Raw genomic sequence first — 19,701 nt, forward strand, 5'->3', positions numbered from 1 at the left:
TGAAGTTGTGTTTCTGTGTAATTGTTCTCAGAACTGTAGTCTCTACTTAAGCGGTTAAAAAAAAAAACAAACCCTCATTTAAAACAAAAGAGCTGACTAATATGCAGAAAAAAATTTTCTAACAGTAAAAATAATACAAATAATAAAAATAACAGTAAGTGATAACATTTACAACTTAGAATTTTTAAAATGATATATTTGTATTATCTCATTCAATTCTCAAAATAACACATATGGTAGATATTAATATTATTTCACCTACAAGTTAGGAAACTAAGGAACAGAGGCCAAGTAACTTGCTCCACATCTAAGTAACTGCTTTGTCACCTAACTTCCAATATGACAGTAGTTTTTCTTTTTCTTTTCTTTTTAAAAAACTTTTATCAAAGTTATATACACACAAAGCATAAAGAGTCAAACAGTTCTACAGAGATTGTTCCAAAAAACATCAGTCTTTGCCCTCCTCCTGGTTTGCCACTCTCTTGAGGTAACTACTCTGGACTATTTTAGCTGATGCTTGTAGTATTTATTTCAGCATCTCTGTATATGACACTACTGCTGTCTGGAAGGAACCTAAGAATAGGAAGCAATGCAACTCCACTCTCACTGATTGACGGGGATCTGAACAACTGTAGGAGCCTGCTGCATACAGCATACTCTCTGTTCCATACTATAAAGCCCAGGAGACTGGAGGTAGTTAAGAGCAGAGAGTGGGAAAAACCACAATCTTTTCAATCTTACATAGGATAACCAGCCACAAAAACATAGTCCTTAGAAGGCAAGGTTCTTTGGGAAATACTGTAAGCAATACTGTTTAGGCAACTTGATAGGTTTAAGTGTTTGGTTAAGTAAGGCTTTTGAAGTCCCTGCTAATTTTATTAATTACCCACTATTAAAATAACATTCGGTAAGTTAATCAATCGAACAAGAATGCTTCCTATATGCTGAGCATTATTCTAAGCTTAAGGTATACAGCGGTGAGCAAGACAATGTTGTTCCTTTATAAAACTTGTATTTTACTAAAGAAAGCAATTAATAACAAATAAATAACATACTTTCAGGTATTAAAAGGTATTATGAAGGAAATAAAGCTGAGAAAGTACCTAAAGAATAATAGAATTTTAAAAACTTTTATTTAATTAAGCTTACATTTATTTCTGACACACAGCTTTATAATTTCTGATTAAAGTAAGGATGTAGTCATCCTGATTTTCAACGTAAACATATCACCTTTTCCAAGAACAAGGAAACAGCAATAACAAGATGGAAATATTTTGTCTTCCTCTCAGTAACTGTGGGTTTAAATATGGTAGCCCAGGAAGGCCTCTCTCACATTTGAACAAACACCTGAATGAAATTAAGGTTCAGGCCACGTAAAATATGCGAGACGTGTTCCAAGAATAAGGAACAGAGAATGCAAAGACTTGAAGTGGGGAAAAGCTTGGTGTGTTTAAGGAGCAGCAGGAGAGCCAATCTGGAGAGAATGGAATAAAAGAAGGGAAAGTGAAGAGATGGAGTCAGAGAAAAAAGGCAGGGAGATATCAAGTAGGATTTTGTGGGTTCTGATGAATGTTTGTATTTTATTCTGAGTGAAGGGAGAGCTACTGGGGATACTGAGCAAGAAAGTACAATCAAATTTAGGAAATAGCATATTCTATGCTAAGGACCCTTCCTAAGAAATTTAAGGCAGACCTCCAAGGAAATGGAATCATTCCACTCAGTTATACAATAAATTTGGCTATTCTTTATAGGCAAAACTTAGCTGTCCTATAATAACTAAAAAGAAGGCAAATATGAACCATGAAGAACAGTTAACAAAGGTTAAGTCATTACAGTTATTAGAATAGAGTAGATATTTCTTGGTCTGTATGATTTCTTGTGCATATTTGATAGTTATGATAAAAAATATACACCTTTAAAACTCTGCTACAAAATTGGTCAATACATAAAAGATAATACAATTATTTTATACATCTGTTTCTCAATAGCAGCATTATGAATATAAGCTATTGCTTATCAGCATGTTTCAACAATATATTTATTCTTTTAGAAAGATAATTTAACTGCTTCATCCTGAATTCTGCATTTTTATTTGCCATATGTGTACGTCCAGGTACAGGATAAATTAAAATTGGGTAAATATTTTTAGTGGATCTAACATTTTTTCTTTTTCTAGAAGATAGTCCCAGTACAATGAAGAGGCAGCAATTTCTAATCCTAATAAAAGCTCAACAATCTTTTGATACTTTAAAAGATAGGTAATGAAATACTGAGTGATTAACTGAAAACTAAAACGGGTTTGATAGACATGCATCATTTGCACAGATTAGGATAAAAAGCATATAATCAAGCTAGGCTTATATTTTCAATTAAAATTAAACTAGAAAAGGAAAACAAAGAGTTGTGTGTCTATAGGCAAGTATTTCCAAAGACGAGGATCATTTTAAAAATAAAAACAAATAAACCAAGTTAACATATTATACAAAGGAAGATACTCTGATAGAACTAATAAATAGATTATTTCAGAAAAAAGTACATGTGCCAAGCTTTATCTACCTATGAAAAAGAAACAGTTCATATATACTTTTTTGCAAACAAGGTTACTTTAAAAAATCATTTATAAGAGCATTCTTACATTCACAATTAACAGAATTTTTCATTAAAATTTATAGAATATAAATTTTTTAGAAGGAAATGCATCTAACCTTGTAATTTTGATTCAATTCCATCTTTGTTCAATCCAGATGCAAAACCTATATAAGTTATGAATAGTTATTAAAATAAAACAGAATGGGCTTGATTCAGCTTTATAAGTTCACTTTATACCCCAGTTAGCTAGAAAAGAGCAATCTAATTAAATCTTAAACACAAAAAGAGAGCTTAAAGAGTTAAAACAAAGCTTAAACATCTATGGGAAATAATCACTGTTGTGAATTCTCCTTCAGTATCAATCGGCTATCTTTTGTTTATTTTATTGTGTAACAGTGACCAGGAATACTATATATATATATATATATATATATATATATATATATATATATATTTTTTTTTTTTTTTTTTTTTTTTTTTTTCCCTTGGAGATCTTAAAGTTTTGAACCTGTGGGCATTAGAATGGTATTACAAGTCAGGTTTTAATTTAATATTCTGCAATCCCAAGTATTTTTATTTTATAACCTGTACCACATGAAAGAACCCACTAGAAGCAACATAACCATGTGTGTTAGCTTTTAGATGACAAAAATTCCAGCAGCAACAATATTATGCATACTTTGATCTGAACACCAGCTGAGACAAAATTCAAAATTTTCTTTTGACTTTAACTTATTTTAAATAATTTTAGGCATTTCTATTATTCTTATTGGAGCTATTTTTTTTCTAAAACACTTATTTTTAATGTTGTTGATTTCAAGTTTTTCTGAAGACTAGAAGTAAAATAGATAAAGATGTCTCACATTTGTCTACTTCTGCTTCTAAATGTATTTGTGATAGCTGTTAATTTTGCTTCTGCTACTTTTAAATTTTTATAATCTATTCTGTGACTTATTTGTATTAAAATATACACAACTGGCTTGAAAAATTACTGCTTCTCCAAATCAAAGTAACAAACCATAATGAGATGGATTTTTCAAGGCTCTGATATACAGCAAAGTTGATCGTATCCATTCCAAAGCAATATTCACATCTGTGATGGTATGCAATACTATTTCAGCATTTAAATGCTCAATTAGATGTCTGTGCAAACTAACGGAAAGAAAAACTTTTCATTAGTAATATGTATTTCAATGCCATAAAATTTTTAACTTGTTTAGAATAATATTTTGAATAATTCAACAATATAATTGAATATCTCATTGCTACTTTAATAATTCATGAAAGATAACTTAATTTTCAAAAATATGAGGAAACCTTGAGGTGTCAGTTCAACTTTTACTTTATTATATTGGGGGGGCAGTTAATTTGGCTTGTTTGTTTGTTTGTATGTTTGTTTGTTTATTGATTGATTGATGGAGGTACTGGGAATTGAACCCAGGACTTCATGCATGCTAGGAATGCACTCTACCACTGAGCTATACCCAGCCCCTCAGTTCAACTTATAAAAAGATTATAGATTTCTCTCTACTCCATGGCTCTAGAAGACATTATTGCTTCAAAAAAGGGTGGGCAGTGGATTATATCCTATTTTCCAAGAGTATTATAATCAAATACTTTACCAACAGGTCTCAGGTTGCCTATCTTCTATTATTATGCAAATTTTAAAGATGTAAAAAGATGTGAAAATATATTCCTCCCATTACTAATTTGGCCTTTTGTAACAAGGACATATGCAACTGCATACTAAGAAACACTGCTAGACAAAAAATATTACATCTTCTTTTTTTAACTTAAATTTCTTAAAAGGATACAAACTCTCTAGTTAGATTATTGAAAAGTTTCAAGAAAATGGCCTTAGAAAATCCCCTAATGTACTAAAAGGAAAACACACGCTGTATCAACATTATCTTTAGGGGACGGCTTCTGTATTACCTGCTTTCTATAGTGTCACTGCAAGCTAGCATCTGACTATACTTTTCTTTTGTACTTAATCGAGTCATAATAACTGCAGTGGCTGTAGTGTCAAACTGTAGGGGAAAAAAACAACAGAAATTTAGTAAAGAAGAGTGCATGTTGATATCAGTCTTCTTCAATAACTCAAGATTTTCATTTCATACTAAACAGTCCCCTGTCTTAAACAACAGGTCTAAAAGGCTTTAAAATACTTCTGAATTTGAACGTCAACTGAAAATTTAATTAAAAAAACTTTTAAGAGTATAGATGTAAAAATACCACTTTGGTTTCAATGTAACATAATTTTGGCAGCCATAAAATCAAAACAAATGTAGGTAATTGTATAAAAGTTGTAACATATGGTACAGTTTACATAGAATCTAATTTACTGTATAAAAATTATAAGTTTGTATAACATAATGCTTTGACATTCTTTGAAAAGAAATTCTTTCTAAATATTCCCTTAGTACCTACACGAATGACTTCTTTATTCGAGTACTTGTCAGATTAGGCCATGTTCTGTAATGTGTATGGGCTGATGTTTAATTGTCACAATATCTGGGGACCACTACTGGCATCTGTGCTAGGATCCAGGGATGCTACATGGTCTGCAATACATGACAGTCTTACAGAATGAAAAACCATCCCATCCAAAACGTCAATGGCATCCCCATTCAGAATAACAAACAAAAACAAAAAAACTCAAAACCAAAAAAAAATCTTTAACAGGGTATACATTCATAAACCCCACCATTCATCAACCAATGGAAGCTTAGAGGGAGTGGAGAGGATGTCCCCTCTGGTAGGACTTGTCTTACTTCCACTCCTCCGTTAAAGTAGATTTTCTTAGTTACATTTATTTTTAAACCTAATCTAAACGTGAAATGTTAAATCTTTAAACAAGAAGTACACAATATTTTTTTTTTGCTTTTTACTTTGTCTTTAAAATAAATCACAAAAAGTGAAATACTGTCACTTACTTGAGGTCGTCCAGCTCTACCAATCATCTGTAGAATATCTGTTTCACTGTACTCCTCAAACACTCCTCCAGAATAATGCATTGTAGATTTTATAACTACTAGGTGAGCAGGCAAATTCACTCCCATAGCTAAGGTACTGGTGGTAACTGCATTAGATTAAGGAATATCACTTTTAAGTCATATAACTTTACTGTTTCAGGCAAACATTTTCTTATAAAAGATATACTTATAAATGTAATAGAAATGCATATATATAGGAAATTAAGAATAAAAAGAGTAAAAAGAACATTACGATGCAAAATAACACATCTTAAAGCCAAAAAACTATTAAATTCTTGCTTTTTAAACTGTACTGTGTTCAGTAAGACGATAAAGAACTAAAACTGCCAAAGAGCTTACTGTAGCATGTAGTTATATAATTTTACATTCTTGGAAGAAAAGCAGAAACAAGTCAGAATATCTGAGCTTTTTCTTTTTTTCTTTTAAAACATTTTCCAAAAGAACTTATCCACAAAAATGTATTTTACTTACAAAGAACTGGTAGGTCTCCAACAGCAAAAGCTCCTTCAATTACTTTTCTATCTGACAGCTCCATACCAGCATGGTGATAAGCAACACCATATATTAAGGTATCTATAAAAGAAATACATAATTTGTTACGTATTGTTAATATTTCATCAGTAATTGGTTCCTTTTGTCTATAGCTGCAAATACTATTCAAAAATTATCTCTAAACCTACCTCTCAGCTTTGCATCTCTTATGGAATGTGCACACTTTTGTAGCCTGTTTTAAAAAACAATTGTTGAGAGTTATTCCCACCGACATCAAAACACGGCTAGTGCAGTAGTTAGTTACCTTGAAGCTGACATGTTTTCACAGTATCATTTTTTGAAAACCATCTTTAAGAAGCAGAGAATATGTAACTTTCATACTAAGTCCCTAATTTTACAACTCAGAAAAAAAAAAAGCAAATAACCCACTTAAAAAATGGTTAGAGGACCTGAATAGACTTTTTTTTCCAAAGATGACATCCAAATGGACAACAGTACAAGAAAAGGTGCTCAGTATCACTAATCATTAGGGAAATGCAAGTCAAAACCACAATGAGATATTACCTCACACCCGTGAGAATGGCTATTATCAAAAAGACAACAAATAACAAGTGTTGGTAAGGATGTGGAGAAAAGGGAATGCTCATGCTCTGCTGATAGGACTGTAAATTAATACAGCCACTACACAAAACAGTAAGGAGATTCTGCAAGTTTAGAAACCTTAGTAACGGAATCTGGGGTTGATGGGCAAAAAGAAGTCATATGGGAGCTGCTACAATGTGACTGGTTAAAGGTAAACTGACATAAGCAGCAGTCTCCCTCCCTAGTCTACACCAACTCAAAACATCATTCCATTCCTTTTCACTTATGCTTTTCTCAGGGAAGGAAGCAAAGGCAGAACATACCAATGAGATTGTATTCAACCGCTTATTGTTCCTAGTAAAGGACTGACTGTGATACATAATAAACATTCTCCAGAGTATAGAACAGAGGTGCATAGAAAGAAATCTATGCTATTGTTACCTTATTAGCATTAACTTCACTTTTTCCCCTTCTGGCTACTTTCTAGACCTCATGTACTTCTTTGGCTATAAGCTGTTTTGGTTTATCTTTCTCTCTCTGGCTCTGTACTGGTAATGTTGTTATTTAATCACGATTTGTTGATGTGTGTTATAAAAGCACTATTGTATATGCTGCATCACAGAGATTTTTTCTTATGGCAGTAACTAAGGGGATCAAGTTAAATCCTTTAAGTGGAAGCAAAATTATGAAAATACAGAGTGTGGGCAGGTGAGTACACAGGCAGTTCTTTAATGAACTAAACGACCAGAGGTCCATCTTTTTCGTGGATAGAAATTCAAAGGATGTCAAAAAACTAAAGTGGTATCCTCTAGGTTTAGCACACATCTCTGGCTGAATAGTAACCAGAGACGCAGCCACAGGGTAGACTGTAACTGGAAACACGATCTGATCCAAGGTGTAGAGAAGCACATCTCTCCCACACAAAACTCATCAGAAAAATCAGCATCTGCTCAGGGCCACATGTAATCAGCCAGTCCAGTTTGAGCTTGAGGTCTACTACCAGATATATTTAGTGATTCCCAAAAGTTGTTATTAATAATAAGCTACTATTAGTAGTAAGCATATGCTGGCATTTTGCTGAGATTTGCTAAGACTGAGTGGTAAATAAGATGACGTGAGTCCTTCTTTCCTCAAAAAGTTTACAATCTAATGAATAGAACAGATATTAAGATAACAATTAAACAAGAGTATTTACTATAATTATAGTAAGTGCTATGAAATAAATATCCAGGGTGCTTATAAGAGCAAATAAAGAGAAACTAAGAATCATGGAAAACTTTCTAAGAAACTGATATTAAAGGTGAGACTTGAAGGATGAAGAAGAGGTAAGAAAAAACATTCTGGGCAAAGAAAATATGACGCAGGAAAGCCCTATGTAGGGTACCAGCTTGGTGTACTCACAGAACAGAGAGGGCAATAAGACCTACGCATAGGGAGCAAAGGAGAAGCGTGGTTAGATGAGTCTGGAGAATTAGGTAAATATCACATTACACAGGGTATTGCAGGCCATATTGATTATTTAGGATTTTATCCTCATGACAATAAGAAACTGGTTTTAGGCAGGAAAATGACATATTTAGATTTGTAATTTTAAACAATCACTCTGTTATGTATATAACAGATTAAACTGGGATATGAGTGTGTTTGTGGTCATCAGATAAAAGGCAGTAAATGAACAGTGACTTTATCTAGGGAGGTGGCAGTGCTGATGGAGACAAAATAATATATTTGAGATATATTTAGAAGTAAGAAGAGACAGGACGTAGTAACTGATTGCCTATGGGGAACAAGGTGAAGGAGATGTCAATGATAGGTTTCTGCCATGAGCAACTTGGGAGATGATGTATAACTAAGATGGGGAACACTGGAGGAGGAGCTGGTTTGAGAGAAAGAACCAAGATTCTCTTTTGGACATACTGAGTTTGATACGCCCACAGATATACAACTGGAGGTATCAGTTAGGCTGATGGACTGTAAACCTGGAGCTCAGAATGGAGGTCTGTTTTGGAGCTATAAATTTGGAAATTCACAGACATATATAAATATGTGTGTACATATATTCTTTGAACCCATGTGATAATCAGCCATGAATACTTGGGAGTGTGGAATTAGAACGAATGAACCTTGAGTAGCACTTCTGGAGTGTTAACATTTAAGAATCAGGTAGAAGAGATATAAAAGAACTAAGAATAAGCAGAAAGCAAAGTAGGAAGAAACATGGTAGAGGATGATCACAGAAACCCAGAGTCCAGAATTTTTAAATAAGGTGGGAGAGGTCAAATGTGTTAGAGGCTCCTGAGAGAACCATTCGCAAGATCAGCTTTATGAAAAGATTACAATATACACTGTTTTGAAAATGGGTTAAAGTATGAAGATAGCAATATGAACAATCTTTCACACCTGGCTATGAAACAAAGAAGACAAGATTATAATTGCACTAAGATTCATTGTCTTACTTAATCCTCCAAATTGCCACTATCCTTATTTTACAGACGCAGAAACTGAGGCTTGGAGAGGTCAAGTTAACTTGAAAAGGTCAACCCAGTTTTTTCATCTCATCTAGGTGATCCCTAAAAGTCTTTCAACCTCCAAGAGAAAATTTAAAAATATACCTCTGTTTCTGTTCCACAGTCATAATAAATTTAGCGTCTTTCACAAGAACAGAAGCAGCCTGTTGCACACCTTTCCTTGTTGCACAAAACTAAAAATGAATGAATAATTTTTGTATTAATTGTATTCAAAACTGAACATTACACTGAAAAATAAGCAATCAACAATCCATACCACAAGTGTAGGTTTCTGATCAGAGTATGTTTGTATAACACTGGCAATTTTGTAGTTGAGGGTTAAATCAAACTTAAATTCAGTTTGGTTATTACTGCAAGGAAATCCAAGGACCACTTTCCGAAGTTTCACCGGTCTATGTCTCTCATCCATTTTCAGACACACAGCAGATCTTTCACCATCTGAAAGCCACTCTGCAATCTTTAAATAACGGAAACACACACATTAGACGTTTTTTCTAGTTAAGTTTTATGGCTAAAAAAACCCGCCCAATTACAGACCATTTTAAAGTCAGAGTATAAGAATATTTAATCAAGTAGTCTTTTCCAACATTACATATTCCAGTGACACCATTCTACTGACATATTGGTAAATGTTTTCAATAGTAGTGTTTCAAGATTATACCCACTTTCCACCATAGTAAACTTCCAATTAATTATTATTATTTTGCTTTATTTTCCTCCTTAAGAGTCCAAAGTAAAATTACAGCTGACTCTGGCAGAGAGTTCAATTTCTCACTGACACTAACTTCTCTGCTGTGTTTCAGAGCTGTGCCCAGGTATGGCTGACACTTTTTTTGCGGTATCCTGAATACTAGCTGAAGAGTAGCTACGTAATGACTGGCTTAGATTGGCAAGGTTGACAATTTTTTTAAACAAAGAACAAATAAACACTTGAGAGATGGCAGCACCAAAAGCACATTTCAGACTCAATGCTAGTTAATTTCTGGACCTGCGGTGAGCAATCCTTAACTTCATATACCCTGGTTAGCAATCAGGCTTCATGCCCTGCTACGAAACTGACTGTTGCTTTGACAGGAAGGTGGATTAATGAGTTTCTAGTTGCATAGCAAAGAAATATTAAAACATTTTCAAGGCTCTCATAGGTAGGGATGAGCTCACATAAGAATTTATAGTCCGAGATGAAAAGAAGGCCAAGACTGGATGCCTTAATTTAGAGGAAAACTGAGGAAGAGGACTTGTAGAAAGACACAGAGCTCATTCATAGAAGTAGTGATTATCACAAGAGGAAGTGAGTTTCAAGAGTTACAGGGGATTGATATTTAATAATTGCTTACACATCAATAAGAAAAGTTTAGTATCCCAGTGTGAAAAAGGGTAAAGGCCCTGGCAATTTGTAAAAAAAAAAACTTAAAGTAGGTGATAAATATATTAAAAATATTTACTTTAGTAGTAATCAAAGCAGCACAAAATTTTAAATGAAGGTACCATTTTAAACAGCAAATTTGAGAACTGTTTAAAAGTAATTATAACAATAATAATTTCATTGTTATTTATCCAGAATTAGAATACAGAGAAATGGCTGATAGTAGAAGTATAAATGAATATAACATTTATTGAAAGCACTGTGCCCTTAGTTTTACATACCCTTTGACTCAGTAATTTTACTTTACAAGACCATCCTAATAATCATGATGTTTTCAAAGATATATTAATTTCAGCACTATTTGCAATAGCAAAAAATGGAAATAATCTTCCATCATTAAGTTATTAGATAAATAAATTATAATAAAACCACAAAAATTATATTGAAGAATGTTTAATAACATGGAAGCATTTGTAGGTAACAAGCAAGTCATAAAAGAATGAGTGTATTATGACTCCATCAATATATCTAGAAGGACAAATGCTGAATTTTTATGGTTTATATGTACTTTAAAATTTTCTCTATTATTCTTGAATATGAACAATATAAGCTGTCATTTTACAAACAAAAATGATTAATTGTGCTAAATTAAAGATAAAGGCAAAAATTTCCATTTAATTAGACAATCTAGTAGCTTTTGTGAAAACAATTGCTAAGAATTAGCAGGGAAAAAAGTCGTATTACAGTAGGCTGAGAAGTAAACAGGAGTTAGAAAGAATGGTGAGATTGTACTATTTTTCAAGTATGCCAAAAGATTGAAGAAAAAAATTAGAACATATATCTGTTATAGAAAGTATAATACTGTACAATTACTTCTTGACATGTCCATGCACCCTATTAACCATGAGTCCTCCGCAAGATCAGGGTATGTTTTGCACCGATCATTAGTGCTTACCACAATTCCAGGCACACAGACTTGGGGGAGGTGATGGCAATCATCTAATTATTGTCATTCTCCAGCATACTTTGCTAGACAACTAGAGTCAGCTGGTTACAACAACCAGAACATATTATTACTCAAGTTATTATGAAGTGTCTAAAACCCATGAAACCAAGACCTTTAGATACTATCAAACAACAGACTTGTAGCAAAAATATTATACTAAACCTGATCAACTAAATTTTATAGCCTTAATACTGCCATATCTATGAGATCTAACCATAACTTTCCACAACATACTTTCCTATTACACTAGTTAGGTGATTTACAGAAAAAAAATTACTTTTCTCTGAGATTAAAATGATTAAATATTTCACTAAGTCATAAAAAATCTGCTAGACTAAAATTCTGACTTACATCCTCAGTATTTGGAATTGTTGCAGATACAGCTACAAATCTCATTGGAATAATACTGCTGGTATTTTCTACACTATGAGATAAAAACTGCATAGTTTTCATTCTGCTGACTACAACTTCAAGAGTTGGTCCACGATTTTCATCTTTTATAACATGTACCTGAGAAAAAATTAAGGAAGAACCATTAGCTATAAAAATAAAAATCTATCTAGTCAATTAAAATGTGCAGTAATATTAACATTCTTACTAACAAAATAAGCACTTTCCACTTGAAGGGATAAAGCAAACACAGAGTTTGGTTTAAAATGTCTTCTTTCTGTCTACTCAAATCATGTCTTAATGTCTATCTCTGAAAGTGAATAATGTGTTCACTACCTCATCAATGAGAAATAATCGAACCAGTTGGACCAAAGAGTTGTCTCTCCATTTTCTAGTCATGCTATCCCATTTTTCCTAGGGAAAAAAAAAGTGGTTTAATTATATTATTAAGATGTCGATAAAATTTTTAACATGTTACAAATGATAGGCAATATTTTAGTTGATGTCTTAAAAGTCATCCCAAGAAAGACTTAAAGATTTTAAAAATTTCAAAGGATTTTGCTAGTCTTGTGTTTAAAAAACTGAACCCCCATTATTTTTAGCTTTAACCAAAAATATTCAAAATTATAGTCTAATTATCTTTTTTAAGCCCTATCAAGTTCCTCCCTCTACAACACAAAGTATTTGGGTAAAAATACATGAAGTAAGTATGATTACAAGTATCCACAATAACGAATTACCTCTTCATATCTTTTGCCTATTTACGCCATTTGGTTGTCTCTTACTTATTGATTTGCAAGTATTCCTTATATACCCTGATACTAGTACTTTTTGTTTGTTTCACACTGCAAATATATTCTTCTACTTAACATTTTCTTGCAACTTTTTTTCTTGGTGAAGAGAAAGAGGTATTTTCTAATAAAACCAAGAAAATAATCAAGTATAAATAACACCTACTGGAGTTGTCATAATAATGTGGGCATGCTGAATCTCAAAGAGGTCATCCACTACTGTATCTCCAGTGAGTTCTTTACAATTCAGTCCTATTGGTCCAAATTTTTCTTTCCAGTCATCAAAACGCTGACTACACAGGGCTTTTATTGGTGCCACTACAATAATATAAGATATTTATCTTGAATGTCAGTGCAATTTAAAATTATTTTTACAAACAGTTAATAAACTAGGATAAAAATACACATTTAGATGCTGCCTAATGTTTATAAATTAAAAGTTAACAATATAAACAAATTATTTAGAACTGTAAAGGTAATCACCAAACAGAAATAAAAATAGAAAAAGAAGTGATTCCTCAGGGAACTGAAACTAACAGTGAAGAAAGGTAGTGCAGGAAATTATTGCCCTTGTGATCATTGATTTCTGTTTTTAACCATGTGCATAAAATTACTTAGATAAACAAAAAAAAATTAAATATATACCTAAAAAAGAAGAGCAGAGGTTCTTACGGAAATTTCTAGAATTAAAAATATTTGATTCTATTTGCTAATCTTTCTGCTTCTTTCAAAAATAAACATGGGAAGGCCAAATTCTCAATTCCAATACTATTTTTATTTATAAATTTGGGAAAATACATTTTGAATTTAATGTAACAGATAAGGTCAAGCACGATATATCTTTATTTAAAAAATATGGCAAACCAAATAATAATTCCTATATCTTGAATTTGAATTTATTTTTTACTTTTGACTTTGTAGTTTCTCATTATTAAAATTAATTATGACTCATATAAATACTTACTGTAAACAATTTTAATATTCGACCATGGCAATGGTACTTCCATTAGCAATCTTGTTATAGCAAGTTCAAACAGTACAGTTTTTCCAGAACCAGTTGGAGCACAAATCACAAAATTCCTATCTGTATAAAGAAGCTAAAACATAAAATTTAATCATGCAATATATAGAATTTTTCATTCACATTTTCAGTTTGTTAGAAAACATGCCTTAGGAAGACTCTATGGAATAACAGTTCATACATCTTCACCTCTAAACTTACAAAAATTGTAAGTTTGCCTTAGATCTACCATCCTCAAAAAATAATGCTATTAATAATTTATCCTCTTGTTCGTCAAAGTAATAGGCTAGACCTAAAAGAAAATAATTTCAGTAGCTTCCAGAGAAATTTTTATAAGTCTAATAAATATAAACAACCTACCTAAGAAAATTACATGCATTCATTTAACAAACACTTTTTGAGCTCCTATATTGTACTGGTCAACTGAGTGTGATACTAGAGACATAAAAATGAATGTGATCTAGTCCCTGCTCTTAGAGAGCACACAATCTAGTAAGAAAAGGCAGATAAGTAAATAATTAAACAAAATACTTACATCATCAAAGGCTTTGGACTGTATATAGTTGAAATATGGAAATTCTTTGAAAATGTGTCTAAATTTCGCCGCTTAGAATAACATTAAGGAGTCAAATATTTCAGAATTTTAAAAATTGGTTACTTTTAATTTAAAAATTAAATTAATATTGACTTTGACAGTATTTAATGATGAGGTTTTAATGCTTCCTATTTTGGCATCAAAAGAAAGGAATTAACAGGTATAGAGGAAGGGACCAAGATGGAAACAAAGGAGGCTCCTAAACTTCGATCCTACCATGGATCCACTGGATATATAGCTACATGTGGAGAGAAATTCCCAAACTAGCTGAATGATTCCTTTACACCAGGAGTATGAGAAAATATCTGCATCAAAATAGGTAGGAAAGGCTGAGACAGTTCTTCCCATAAATCCCACCCCTGGTGCATCACCATACAATTGGGAGGAAACTGCTAACTCCTAGCTTCTCCCTGAGGAGCAAAGGCTTTGGACCACACATCTAGTGCCCCATTTAAGGCTCCCACCCAAGGGAAAAGCATTCAGCTCTGTAAGCCACCAGGGCTTACGTTTACAAGCAAAGTAAAGAAGCAGCTTTTAAATGGTCACAGGAACATCCCATCTCACAGGAACAACCTCGCAGGTATACATCCAGGCTCAGTGCAGAGAAAGCAGGACAAAATGTCCATCTTCAGTTTCTCCCTGAAAGGGATTTAACTCCATACTTTCTCAGCTGCTGCCTGAGGTTCCGGTTTCTAATCAGCCTACATCTAGGTGCTGATTGCAATCCTCCCCTTTGACACTGATATATTTTGGCATACCCTTAACTTCTGAAAGCCACTAAGAGCAAAGATAATCACAAAGGTTTGACAGGCAACCAGGAGCCTGGGCCAGGTTGACTGACAAGGTTCATTTCTTACACAAGATCAGTATCTCAAGCTGGGGAGGTAGATGTTATATCTAATGTGCAGAAACCAACACAGAGAGTCAAGGAAAATGAAGAAACAGGAATATGCTCCAAACAAACGAACAAGATAAATCTCCAGAAACTGAACTTAATGAAACAGAGACAAGTGATTTACCTGATAGAGAGTTCAAAATAACACATAAAGATGCTCACCAAGGTCAGGAAAGCAACGCATGAACAAAGTGAGAATTTCTACAGTCATACAAAATATTAAAAAGTACTAAACAGAAATCATAGAGCTGATGAATACAATAACTGACCTGAAAATTTCAATAGAAGGGTTCAACAGCAGACAGATCAACTGGAAGAAAGGATCAGTGAACTGAGAGATAAGGCAATGGAATTAATGCAATCACAGGAGCAAAACAAAAGAGTGAGAAAGAGTGTAATTAGCTTAAGGGACTTCCGGGACACCATCGAGTGGACCAATATACACATTATAAGGGTCCCAGATGGAAAAGAGAAAAGCGGGATAGGGCTTATTTAAAGAAATAATGGCTGAAAACTACCCTAGACTGGGGAAAGAAACAGACATCCAAATCCAGAAAGCCCAAAAATTACCAAAGAAGGTGATCTCAAGACAGCCACACTGAAACACACAGTAATTAAATTGTCAAAAGTTAAAGACAAAGAGAGAATCTTAAAAGCAGCAAGAGAAAAGCAACTTGTTACATACAAGGGAATCCCCATAAGACTATGAGTGCATATTTCAGCAAAAACCTTGCAGACCAGATTGTGGAATATATATTCTGGGTACTGAAAGAAAAAACTGCCAATCAAGAATATTTTACCCAGAGAAGTTATCCTTCAGAATTGAAGGAGAGAAAAAGAGTTTTTTAGACAAACAAAAACCAAAGGATTTCATCACCACTAGACAAGCTTTACAAGAAATGCTAAAGGAAATACTTCAAGCTGATATGAAAGGATGCTAATTAGTAAGAGGAAAACATCGAAGTACAAAACTCACTGATACAGATTCATATATTTAAATTCAGAATACTCTAATATTGTAATGGTGGTAGTTAATCACTTACTTTAGTATAAAGGTTAAAAGACAAAAGTAGTACATCTATAATAATTTATTAATGGATGCACAAAATAAAAAGATATAAATTGTGGCATCAAAAACACAAAATGTGAAGAAAGTGAGTGTAAAATTGTACAGCTTTTGAATGCATTCACAATTAAGTTGTTATCTGCTTAAAAGAGACTGTTAAAAGTGTAAGATTTTTCATGCAAGCCTCATGGTAACTATAAAGCAAAACTTTACAGTTGATACATAGAGATAAAGAGAAAGGATAAGAACATACCACTACAGAAAATCATCAAATCACAAAGAAAAGTAGCAAGAGAAGAAAGGAGCAGCAGAGCTACAAAAAGTCAGAAAACAATAAAATGACAATGCTAAGTCCATACCTATCAATAAATACTTTAAATGTAAATGGACTAAATTTTCTAATCAAAAGACATAAAGTAGCTGAATGGATTTATAAAAAAAGACAGAATTAAATTATTTGCTGCCTGCAAGAGACTCATTTCAGCTCCAAGGATAGGTTGAAAGTAAAGGGATGGGAAAAGATATTCTACACAAACGGAAATCAGAAGAAAGCAGAAGTAGCTCTACTTATATCAGACAAAATAGACAAAGTTAAAAACTGTATCTAGAAACAAAGAAGTCATTATATAATGATAAAGGGGTCAATTAATCAGTAGGATATAGCAACTGTAAATATTTATGTACCCAACATTGGAGCACCTAAATATATAAAACAAATGTTAACAGATCTGAAAAGACAAATAGAGAGCAATAAATCATAGTAGGGAGCTTCAAGACCCCACTTTCAACAATGAATAGAACATCCAGAAATAAAATCAATAAGGAAACACTGAACTTAAACTATGATCTAACAGACATATACAGAGCATTTCTTCCAGCAGCAACAGAATACACATTCCTCTTAAGTGCACATGGAACATTCTCCAGGATAGATCATGTGTTAGGCCACAAAACAAGTCTTAATAAAGTTTTTAAAGAAGTGTTAAAAGAAAACTGAAATCATATCAAGCACCTTTTCTAACCACAAGAGTACGAAACTAAAGATCAATGAAAAGAGTAAAACTGGAAAGTTCATAAATATATGGAGATTAAACAACATGCTCCTGAGCAACCACTAGGATCAAAGAAAAAACCAAAAGGGAAATCAAGAACATATCTTGAGACAAGTGAAAATGGAAACACAACATACCAAAACTTATGGGATACAATAAAAGCAGTTCTAAAAGGGAACTTTATAGTGATAAATGCCTACATGAAGAAAAAAAGAAATATCACAAACAACCAAACTTTATACTCAAAGGACTGGAAAAGGAGGAACAAAATAAGTCCAAAGTTAGCAGAAGAAAGGAAATAACAAAGATCAGAGCAGAAATAAATAAAAGAGAGACCAGAAAAACAATAGAAAAGATCAATGAAACTAAGAGCTGTTTTTCTGAAAAGATAAACAAAATTGACCAACCTTTAGCTTAAATAACGAAGAAAAACATAGAGATGATTCATATAAAATCAGAAATGAAAGAGGAGAAAACACAACTAATAACATAGAGATACAAAGGATTGTAAGAGACTACTATGAACAATTATATGTCAAAAAAGTAGATAATCTAGAAGAAATGGAAAATTCCTAGAAATAAGAAACTACCAAGGCTGAATCATGAAGAAACAGAAAATCTGAACAAATCAATCACTAGTAAGGAGACTGAATCAGTAAATCAAAAATTTCCCAACAAAGTCCAGGATCAGATGACTTTACTGGTGAACTCTACCAAATATTTAAAGAAGAATTAATACCAATTCTTCTCAAACTCTTCCAAAAAATAAAAGAGGAGGGAATACCTCCAAACTCATTTTACAAAGCCAGCATTCCACTGATACCAAAGCCAGATAAGGACACCACAAGAAAAGAAAATTACAGGACAATATCCCTAATAAACACAGATGCAAAAATTATGAAATTTACTCCTGGGATATAAGGATAGTTCAACATCCACAAGTCAATCAACATGATACACCACTTTAACAAAATGAAGGATAAATATCATATGATCACCTCAATAGATGCAGAAAAAGCATTTGACAAAATACAGCATCTTTTCAGGATTAAAAACTCTCAAGAAACTGGATTTAGAAGAAACATACTTTAACATAATAAAGACTATATATGACAAGCTTACAACTAACATTCATACTTAATGGTGAAAAACTGAAAGTTTTCCCCTTAAGATCAGAAACAAGACAAGGATGCCCATTCTTGCCCCTTCTGTTCCACATGGTATTAGATATCCTAGCCATGGCAATCAGATGAAAAATAAATAAAATAAAGGAATCCAAATTGGAAAGGAAAAGTATAACTGTTTCTATTTGCAGATGACATGAAATTATATATAGAAAACCCTAGAGAGTCCACAAAAAATTTGTTAAAACTAATAAATGAATTCAGTAAAGTTGCAGGATACAAAATCAACATACAAAAATAAGTTGTGTTTCTATATACCAACAACAAAATATCAGAAAGAGAAATGATGAAAACAATCCCATTAATAGTAGCATCAAAAAGAATACTCATGAATAAATTTAATAAAGGAGGTAAAAGATCTGTAAACCGAAAACTGTAAGACACTGATGAAAAAAACTGAAGACACAAATAAACAGAAAGACATTCCAAGTTCATGGGTTCAGAGAATATCGCTGCATGTCCACACTACCCTAAGTGATCTACAGATTCAACACCATCCCTATTCAAATTCCAACTGCATTTTTCACAGAAATAGAAAAAACAACCCTAAAAATCATATGAAACCACACACACACAAATAGCCAAAGCAATCCTAAGAAAGAAGAACAAAGCTGGAGGTATCGCACTTCCTGGCTTCAAACTATTTACAAAGCTATGATAATCAAAACAGTATGGTATTGGCATTAAAAACAGACATATATATCAATGGGAGAAAAACCATCCAGCCCAGAAATAAACTCATGCATATATAGTCAATTAATTTTCAACAAAGGAGCCAAGAAATGGCAAAGAATAATCTCTTCAATAAATGGTGATTGGAAAACTGGATATCTACCTGCAAAGGAATGAAACTGGACCCCTATGTTATACCATACACAAAAATCAACTCAGAATGGTTTAAGGACTTAATATGACTTGAATGATAAAACTCTGAGAGGAAAACATGGGGTAAATGCTTCTTGACACTGGTCATGGCAATGATTTTTTTGGATTTGAAACCAAAAGCAAAGGCAACAAATGTGAAAATAAATAAATGAGACTGCATCAAACTAGAAAGCTTCTGCACTGCAGAAGAAACCATCAAAGTGAAAAGGCAACCTATGGGAGAAATACTAGCAAACCATGTATCCAATGAGGGGTTAATATCCAAA

General features: G+C 32.8%; 1 protein-coding gene across 9 annotated transcripts in view; it reads right to left on the reverse strand.

Moving 5' to 3' along the window:
• Nucleotides 1–19,701, reverse strand: part of HFM1 (helicase for meiosis 1) — a 151,593-nt gene that overhangs the window by 49,936 nt on the left and 81,956 nt on the right. For 7 of the 9 annotated variants that reach the window (XM_032487069.1, XM_032487072.1, XM_032487070.1 and 4 more), the window contains exons 7-19: nucleotides 14,294–14,364; nucleotides 13,702–13,834; nucleotides 12,904–13,055; nucleotides 12,283–12,360; nucleotides 11,908–12,066; nucleotides 9,444–9,644; nucleotides 9,272–9,360; nucleotides 6,266–6,309; nucleotides 6,057–6,158; nucleotides 5,526–5,671; nucleotides 4,525–4,619; nucleotides 3,608–3,741; nucleotides 2,706–2,753 (exon numbers count right to left, since the gene is read on the reverse strand). In XM_032487069.1, the coding sequence (XP_032342960.1) occupies nucleotides 2,706–2,753; nucleotides 3,608–3,741; nucleotides 4,525–4,619; nucleotides 5,526–5,671; nucleotides 6,057–6,158; nucleotides 6,266–6,309; nucleotides 9,272–9,360; nucleotides 9,444–9,644; nucleotides 11,908–12,066; nucleotides 12,283–12,360; nucleotides 12,904–13,055; nucleotides 13,702–13,834; nucleotides 14,294–14,364 (1,452 nt within the window). The remainder of the gene's footprint in view (nucleotides 1–2,705; nucleotides 2,754–3,607; nucleotides 3,742–4,524; nucleotides 4,620–5,525; nucleotides 5,672–6,056; nucleotides 6,159–6,265; nucleotides 6,310–9,271; nucleotides 9,361–9,443; nucleotides 9,645–11,907; nucleotides 12,067–12,282; nucleotides 12,361–12,903; nucleotides 13,056–13,701; nucleotides 13,835–14,293; nucleotides 14,365–19,701) is intronic. The other 2 variants (XM_032487073.1, XM_032487071.1) reach the window with 2 other exon arrangements.

The sequence above is a fragment of the Camelus ferus genome, chromosome 9 (genome assembly GCF_009834535.1).
Source record: "Camelus ferus isolate YT-003-E chromosome 9, BCGSAC_Cfer_1.0, whole genome shotgun sequence".
NCBI lineage: Eukaryota > Metazoa > Chordata > Mammalia > Artiodactyla > Camelidae > Camelus > Camelus ferus.